The following is a 9,444-nucleotide window of genomic DNA, read 5'->3' as shown; positions in this document are numbered from 1 at the left end:
GGCACTCTGTTCACAACGTCGACATCAGCAAACTGCACGCCCACATGACACCATATTATTATTATTATCTTTTTTTTGTTGAGGGGAGGGGGGTCGAGTTGAGGAGGAAGATTATTTAAGATACTGTTTGAAAAGGTATTCAGATGTCTTTGGAAGATGAGCAGGGACTCTGCTGTTCTAGCTTTTAGGGGAAGCTGGTTCCACCATTGAGGTGCCAGGACAGAGAAGAGCTTGGACTGGGCTGAGCGGGAGCTGCTCTCCTGTAGGCTTGGGAGGGCCAAGAGACCTGAGGTGGCAGAACGGAGTGCTCGGGTTGGGGTGTAGAGTTTGAGCATAGCCTGAAGGTAGGGAGGGGCAGTTCCTCTTGCACCATGGTCTTGTAGTGGACATCAGATAACTTGGGAAGGTTGAAAACCAGGCGGGCTGCAGCATTCTGGATAAATTGCAGGGATTTGATGGCACAAGCCGGGAACACAACTCCACTGGTGGAGACACAACTCCACTCCACTCGGAAGGAGCGGCCTACCAGAGCAGTCTCGGTTGAGTGACCCGTCTTGAAGCCTGACTTGTTAGGATCCAGAAGATCGTTCTGAGAGAGATAATGAGAAAGTTGATCAGAGACAGCACGCTCAAGTGTTTTGTAAAGAAAATAAATAAGGGATACAGGTCTGTAGTTTTTGACCTTCAGATAAGTCAAATGTTGGTTTCTTGAGAAGGAGCAACTCAGTCCATTTTGAAGTTAGAGCTTCTCTGACTTCAGTTTGTGCCGAGATTCTTCGGTTTGGCGAACCCACAGTTTCATCATCTTTTATTTGACCTTTATTTAACTAGGCAAGTCAGTTAAGAACAAATTCTTATTTTCAATGACAGCCTAGGAACAGTTGGTTAACTGCCCATTCAGGGGAAGAATGACAGATTTGTACCTTGTCAGCTCAGGGATTTGAACTTGCAACCTTCCGGTTACTAGTCCAGCGCTCACACAACCACTAGGCTACCCTGCCGCCCCTGTCCGGGTGGCTTGTCTCAGATCATCCCTCGGGTGAAGAAGCTGGATATGTAGGTCCTGGGCTGGCGTGGTTACATGGGGTCTGCGGTTGTGAGGCAGGTTGGATTTACTGCCAAATTCTCTAAAACGACGTTGGAGAAATGAACATTACATTCTCTGGCAACAGCTCTGGTGGATATTCCTGCAGTCAGCATGCCAATTGCACGATCCATCAAAACTTGAGACATCTGTGGCATTGTGTTGTGTGACAAAGCTGCACATTTCAGAATGGCCTTTTATTTTCCCCAGCACAAGGTGCACCTGTGTAATGATCATGCTGTTTAACCAGCTTCTTGATATGCCACACCTGTCAGGTGGATGGATTATCTTGGCAAAGGAGAAATGCTCTCTAACAGGGATGTAAGCAAACATTTGAGAGAAATAAGCTTTTTGTGTGTATGGAACATTTCTGGGATATTTTACTTCAGCTCATGATTATTTAGGTTTAGGAAAGTACTTATGAATCATAAAAAAATGGGTTGGAGAGCCATTTCGCACAAAATAAAGAAAACGGTGGTTTGACATTCTGAAAAACACACACACACACACACATTTTGAAATAGCATTTTTGTCCCCCCCAGTTATATAATTGGAATGTGAGGCAATGGTGTGCTTTAGGACCATGCGGATGCCTCTGAGCGGTCTGGTAGGCTGTTTGGAGTGTTTATCCAAAACAATTGAATAATAATAATGATAATTAATAAGGCTTGGTCTGCGCTCCGCTACATAACGATTTAATTAGCCTACGTCTTTAAAAAAAAATATGATCCACTGTTACTTATGATCCTCAGCAACAGCCAGGAGGAAACAAATGAAGATAAATGAAAGAATGGAAGGAAATGGAATGATAATGTAGGCTAAACCAACTGAAGGGAACTAACAGTAAAATGTCAGTTGAATATGTGTGGTTATTAGGCCTACTGACGGTTGATACTGATAGTGGCAAATATTTAACATGATAGAAATAGGAGACCGAGAAAGTCAAGGTATCCTGTAATTAAGACATTCGAGAGTGCCCACCCCTGCATGTTAAAAGGCAGTGCAAATGTGATGTTGCATAATGGCACAGTTTTTCATCAACTTTACAGTGGGAAACTGTATATGCTGATGTGCTTCAGTTTGCTGCCAATATGACTGGTTACACATTTGTCTCCAGCGATTATAAGGTCAAATATATCTAGAACAAGATTCATTTATATTTACAATTCCTTTGTCCAAATGGATTATTAATGTACCTTGCTCTTGTCAATGGTGTTTATCAGGTTGTAAATTGCAGTGTATGGAGAACGGTGTTATTTCTATCCTCCAAAAATAAATACATGCCTTTCCCACTTGGCACTGAAAGGTTCGCTAGACCTTATTCACATTTTCCTTGCGCGTAAAGGTGGAGGGAATTAAGTGAAAGTCACCTTAATTTACTTGATCTCCCCCCAAACAAATAAGTTGGTCAGAATACGCATAGACGAAAAGTGCATCAAAAGGGAATTATGTTCCATTTATGACAGCTTAACTCTGGTCTGAATCGGGCCCATAGGGCTGTGGTAAAAAGTAGTGCACTAGGTAGGGAAGAGAGGGAATAGGGTGCCATTTGGGACTCATACAGCGAGAGGAGAGGAAGAGGAAGAGGAGGAATTAATGGAGAGAGAAAATATTTCTGCTGAGAATTCAAGCTTTCTATGGCTGATTAAAAAAAAGTGTTTTTTGTCTTTGGTCTAAGGGGTAGGCATGATTTCTCAATGATTTCTGGCCATATCTAACAGGGCTGCCTGCGTCACAAAGGCTAATACAAAACACTGCTAACAGAGACAGAGACACGATCACTCACATACACAATCTTTCTTTCCCTCTCTCTCTCTCTCTCTCTCTCTCTCTCTCTCTCTCACACACACACACACACACACACAAACACATGCACACACTGAGCATCAAGTCATCTCTTTTCCTCATGGGTCTTTCTAAGAAAGACAGAGATAGGAGGCTTCTGATGACAGGGGAAGTGGCGACGATGGGGGCCAGAATGTGCTGGAGGATACGAGCCTGCGAGGTGCATGGGAGGGGGGACTTGAGTGCCTCAGTGAGACAGATTTGATAGCTGTCGTTGCGGTGGCTGTGGCTGCCGCTCCAGCTCCAGACCCTGACAGTTGGGACGGATGACTCTACTGTGAAACGTCCAGGAGAAAGTGGTTTAAGAGGCGCCCCTGGATGACAGACACCTCCCTAATGGGACCAGCCAATGAGATTAGACTTTATTGTCTGTATGAAGCCCAGGCTGTAATTCAGTTTGAAAAGAACAGAGGGCCTTGCCGTCACCCTGGGAAAGTTCACACTCGGCAATCTGGACCAATAACACGCTAGGCCAGCAGGAAGGAAGGAAGGAGATCAGAAAAATAATAACTATGAGAGGGTAAACTTTTTTCTCAGGAAAAGGGGCTAGGGCTTAGGGTGTTGTTGCAGGGAGGTAGACAAAGGTTGGGAAGCATCCTGTGCTTAAAAGTCATTTGTGTGGTTTGGAGAGACTGGTGTGTGGATATGTGACAAACCTTAGTTTTCAAATGAATGCTGTTATCTTTATGGAACCACTGACATATGTCAGACTACTATTTCCTGAAGAACACACCTCCTATTCAATATAAGTAGTCAGTATATAGGGAATAGAGTGCCATTTGGGACATGGCCCTGGTCAAAAGTAGTGCACTACATAGGGAACAAGGTGCCTATGAGCTGGTTTTGGAGGGAAACACAGTGAGTGTAGAGACATAAACAACCACAAGAGGGAGTGTGCAGCAAACAGCTATTTATTGTACATTCTGTACATAAGGACCCTGTAGTCTAAAATATTAATATATTATCAAAGCTTTCAAGAAACAAAACCAACACGATACATTACAGCAGCTAATAAACTTGTACGTAATCCTGCTGTAGAGGTCTCAAATAATTGTACACCGGGACCTGTAGGCTACGACAGAGCAATCAGCACCTTTCAGACATTACTGTTGACGTTGACAGTGTTGATAACTGATGTTGATTGGATCTTAGTCGCCTCTCATTCGATGCCTTTGTCTTTCAGTATTTTCCTCGCTGTTTTCAAGTAGTCCGGGTCTGGATAGCTGTGACTGAATTATCAGAAAAACAAATGAATGTCTATGACTAAAGTAAATTGTGTGTACAGATGCAGAGTTAATATAGATGAAACACTGGGACAGACAGATTACATAGATTTACAAACATAATAGATTTAAAGTGAGTATTTAAAGATAAATCATTTAAGGCTTGATTATTTCTGTATCACCAAAGTTCAGTGTTATAGCATTATTTAAATGTGAAGGTAATTTCCGATTGAGCCGAAATGTATGGAGGGTTTACCGTGAATGCAGAGTCCACTAACATGGGAACTTTGCCTTTTTCTATTGCTCTGTAGCACACACATCCAGCACTAACCTGTCTTTTCCTGCATCAGGGGTTGTTTTATGGGGTATATCTGCCCATGTGACCATATCCTCTCCATTCTCATTGGTTGCTACAGTAAAGACCAGCCTCTGGTAGAAGGCCTTATCCAATAGCCCCAGGATCCTCCTTCCATCGCGGTTGTCGGGCAAATACGCCAATGTCCTCATTCCCAAAAACGTCTGCCCTGGATTGGGATGCTTGTCCTGTCAAATCAGAATATCTGAATAAATCCAAAATAATCATGGATCTGTGAAATACCTCTAAAACTTCAAATTTTACGGCTGATTTCCTGCAAATCTACACATTTTGCCATAGGTTGGAGGCAAGTGTTTGCAGTTTATAGTATGATAACTGATGATCAATGGGCCCCACCCCGTTCGCTAATTCGACCATGATTACTACAAGTTTAGAAAGCTGTCCGCTGTACTCTTTTTAAAAAAAGGGGTCGTCTAGAACCTAAAAGTGTTCTTCGGCTGTCCCTGTAGGAGAACAGTTTGAAGAACCCTTTTTGGGTCCATGTAGAATGCTTTTGGTTCCAGGTAGAACCGTTTGGGTTCAATGTAGAACCCTTTCCACAGACGGTTTTACATGGAACCAAAATGGTTCTAACTGGAATCAAAAAGGGTTTTCCTATGGGGTCAGCCGAAGAACCCTTTAGGAACCCTTTTTTTAAGAGTGTAGACTTAACAATCTAAATCATTTTAGCTGACATGGGCTAATTGAGTGACTGCTGATGCAACCCCCCCCCCCCCCCCCCCCCCCCTGCAAAAAAAAAGGCTGGCTTAAGTCATGGAAAAATGTATAGAATTGCAGCATACTTGCATAAAAACTGCAACATTTTCACTACGCCCCAAGGCAAAATGTGTAGAAAATAACTCTAAAACTTCAATTTAGTCTCTCCGTCATCAATTGGTGGGCCACTAAAACGCATCGCCAAAAGGTGGGTGGACCCAACAAAATGTTACTTAGGGCCCCCAAAAGGCTAGCAAGTAGCTGGCATGAATGACTGTACCTCCAGTCTAAAATACTATGTACACTCCTGTCTGTTTGATGTTTTCCTTTTTATTAGTGGTAAAGTTAAAGCCCGGTAACCGGTCGTGTTTGTTCCTTTTCATTATAAACTAACGTAAATTCAACGTGAAATCAATCAAAAATGTCACCATGACATTGGACTTAGGTTAGAAGTTGGGTTGATTCAACATCATCACATTTACTTTTTTTTGTTGAAATGACATGGAAAGAATGCTGATTCAGCCAGTTTTTGCCCAGTGGGGTGCACCTGTTCTGAATACATTCAAAGATATTTGATTTCCTTCATGCTAGTTGCTGACTTGTAGTGAATGCATTACATCACCCATTCTGTGCTTCCTCCTCGGTGGTATGCAACATCTCAATGACTAGCGACCAGCCTAACCTGATTTACCACATCATCACATCAACAGGATGGAATGTCACCAAACTCTCTATAAGCACCTGTAGAATGCGTTTCTCTTTCCTCAGAACACTCAGAAGTGGAACACACTTAGAATAGAACAGTATGAGTGAGTAAGGGAGTAAAATATCCAACACATGGCAAATACACTTCAAACTTGAATTTGAAATTTGAGCTATCATGCCAGCTCCTCCTGTCACTCATTGGCATGTTTGGCTTGACAAAGACAGCAATGGAGTTGGCAAGAGTACAAACAGATCTGGGACCAGGCTATATGATGTATGCTATTCTGTATAATAAATACAGGCTAAGTACTGAAGCCTTTTGTTTTAACACTAACTTACTGTTTGCATTCCATCTGCAAAAACATAATTGATCTGTATGGTGTTGTCCCCTGGGTAACCAGGGAGGTCTCTGTGTAGAATGACCCATGTCATCTGTCCCTCTGGCTGGCTGCCCTCTGACACCTCAGCATAGCTCCCCTTCACATCCCCATTAGCTGGGGGCAGACACACACAACCAGGTAGGGTCAGAGTTCAATCTTAAGCATTAGAGTGACAAAGAAAGGGATGAGCGAGAGAGAGAGAAGAATATCCAGGTAGTGTACCTTGGTCTATCAGTGCTGGGGGTCCCTGACCATCCAAGTACCTGGTGCAATACATTTTCTCTTGTTTAGCACCCATAGCAGGGCTGTGGGGGGAGAGAAATAACACAATGTACCTTTCAGTAAGAGAGGATTATAAACTATTTCAATGAATACATTGTAGTATTAAACTGTGAAAACATCCAGCAAGTCTGATGGTTGGCGATTGCCAAGATCTATTAAACTTAGTCCTCACCTGTGTCACTCAATTGTGTGATGGTCTCCACAGCCTTGTTACTCCTCAAGAGCCTTATTTTCTCCTCTGGTCCTGTAGCTCAGACCACGTTCATTCAGCTCGTCCCAATACTAACCATTACGGTCTGGGACTGGGTCTGAGTAACTCTGTTTCCTCTACCAAGCTGTCACCTGAGTACTATGCTGCGGTCAAATGTTTTTGACAATAATGCTGGCAGTCCTGTCATGTGTGTTCGGGTGGGTGTGGCGGGAGGTACTTTTGGAAAGTATATGCACAGGGGTTGAGGTTCTTCCTTGTTCAGCCTCACAACAAAAGGAGGCGTGGCAGAAAGTAGACATTATCATGTGGTTTATTGTTGGTTCCTTCTTAATTCACATTTAGATGGGTTGGTGTTGATGCCTTAAATGCCTTAATCTACAGTAGATTGTTATTCTTCACCGTCGTTACAATGTTCTTGAGCTCTTGTGTTCCTTGAATTGTCAACTGAGTCATCAATGACCAGGCAACACTTTCTCCAATGCCATTTCTCAAAATGTGTTTTACGGGTGTTTTGGTGGCATCGACAATTTAATTCGACTGATAAATGAATGCATATTACAACAGGAAATGAGACTTTCTATCAGTACAGTGACTTCAAATAGATGTCAACGTAGACCAAAACTCTTTCAGACTGCTCCAAACTCCCCAGACAGGTCAAGTCATGCATGATACATGTGTTGTGGGTCACTGGGTGTGGCAGACTGGTCCTATTGTGTTTTAGGAGTAAGTGTGATGGTGACATAGATTACCATGTCAGATAGTATCATGCACTGATTGAAATTACAGTGTTGTTTAAATGTTTCCTTTAATGGTGAATGGGGTTATCAAATCAAATCAAAGCAAATTTTATTTGTCACATACATATGGTTAGCAGATGTTAATGCGAGTGTAGCGAAATGCTTGTGCTTCTAGTTCCGACAATGCAGTAATAACCAACAAGTAATCTAGCTAACAATTCCAAAACTACTACCTTATAGACACAAGTGTAAGGGGATAAAGAATATGTACATAGAGATATATGAATGAGTGATGGTACAGAGCGGCATAGGCAAGATACAGTAGATGGTATTGAGTACAGTATATACATATGAGATGAGTATGTAAACAAAGTGGCATAGTTGAAGTGGCTAGTGATACATGTATTACATAAAGATGCAGTAGATGATATAGAGTACAGTATATACGTATACATATGAGATTAATAATGTAGGGTATGTAAACATTATATTAGGTAGCATTGTTTAAAGTGGCTAGTGATATATTTTACATCATTTCCCATCAATTCCCATTATTAAAGTGGCTGGAGTTGAGTCAGTGTGTTGGCAGCAGCCACTCAATGTTAGTGGTGGCTGTTTAACAGTCTGATGGCCTTGAGATAGAAGCTGTTTTTCAGTCTCTCGGTCCCAGCTTTGATGCACCTGTACTGACCTCGCCTTCTGGATGATAGCGGGGTGAACAGGCAGTGGCTCGGGTGGTTGTTGTCCTTGATGATCTTTATGGCCTTCCTGTGACATCGGGTGGTGTAGGTGTCCTGGAGGGCAGGTAGTTTGCCCCCGGTGATGCGTTGTGCAGACCTCACTACCCTCTGGAGAGCCTTACGGTTGTGGGCGGAGCAGTTGCCGTACCAGGCGGTGATACAGCCCAACAGGATGCTCTCGATTGTGCATCTGTAGAAGTTTGTGAGTGCTTTTATGAGCAACCTTCAATGGAAATGTTGTTAACATGCACATTAGCTCTATAAGTGAAGATAGGAGCAGTCACTGACTGACTGATAGACAGTATACAGTACTTTCGTTATTAGACATTCTGACACACTATTACAAAATTGTATTGTCTCACCCACTGACAGACAAATTAACACCCTGACGAGCGCACACTACTACTCCAATGAAGACAGAATTGTGTATACAGTGGGGCAAACAAGTATTTAGTCAGCCACCAATTGTGCAAGTTCTCCCACTTAAAAAGATGAGAGAGGCCTGTAATTTTCATCATAGGTACACTTCAACTATGACAGACAAAATTAGAAAAAAAATCCAGAAAATCACATTGTAGGATTTTTAATGAATTTATTTGCAAATGATGGTGGAAAATAAGTATTTGGTCACCTACAAACAAGCAAGATTTCTGGCTCTCACAGATCTGTAACTTCTTCATTAAGAGGCTCCTCTGTCCTCCACTCGTTACCTGTATAAATGGCACCTGTTTGAACTTGTTATCAATATAAAAGACACCTGTCCACAATCTCAAGCAGTCACACTCCAAACTCCACTATGGCCAAGACCAAAGAGCTGTCAAAGGACACCAGAAACAAAATTGTAGACCTGCACCAGGCTGGGAAGACTGAATCTGCAATAGGTAAGCAGCTTGGTTTGAAGAAAACAACTGTGGGAGCAATTATTAGGAAATGGAAGACATACAAGACCACTGATAATCTCCCTTGATCTGGGCTCCACGCAAGATCTCACCCCGTGGGGTCAAAATGATCACAAGAACGGTGAGCAAAAATCCCAGAACCACACGTGAATGACCTGCAGAGAGCTGGGACCAAAGTAACAAAGCCTACCATCAGTAACACACTACGCCGCCAGGGACTCAAATCCTGCAGTGCCAGACGTGTCCCCCTGCTTAAGCCAGTACAT

General features: G+C 42.7%; 1 protein-coding gene across 1 annotated transcript; it reads right to left on the bottom strand.

Annotated features, from left to right (window-relative positions):
* Positions 1–3,819: 3,819 nt before the first annotated feature.
* Positions 3,820–7,015, bottom strand: dtx3l1 (deltex E3 ubiquitin ligase 3L1). The gene is made up of 5 exons (XM_021620562.2): positions 6,764–7,015; positions 6,532–6,614; positions 6,269–6,423; positions 4,484–4,695; positions 3,820–4,158 (listed from the first exon to the last, which is right to left on the bottom strand). Exons 2-5 carry the CDS (start codon positions 6,605–6,607, stop codon positions 4,089–4,091), a joined length of 513 nt encoding a protein of 170 aa, XP_021476237.1. The 5' UTR covers positions 6,608–6,614; positions 6,764–7,015; the 3' UTR covers positions 3,820–4,088.
* Positions 7,016–9,444: the final 2,429 nt, after the last annotated feature.

Source organism: Oncorhynchus mykiss, chromosome 11, assembly GCF_013265735.2.
Source record: "Oncorhynchus mykiss isolate Arlee chromosome 11, USDA_OmykA_1.1, whole genome shotgun sequence".
Taxonomy (NCBI): Eukaryota; Metazoa; Chordata; class Actinopteri; order Salmoniformes; family Salmonidae; genus Oncorhynchus; species Oncorhynchus mykiss.
Note: the sequence above shows the minus strand (reverse complement) of the source record. Positions and strands in the feature narration are given on the sequence as shown.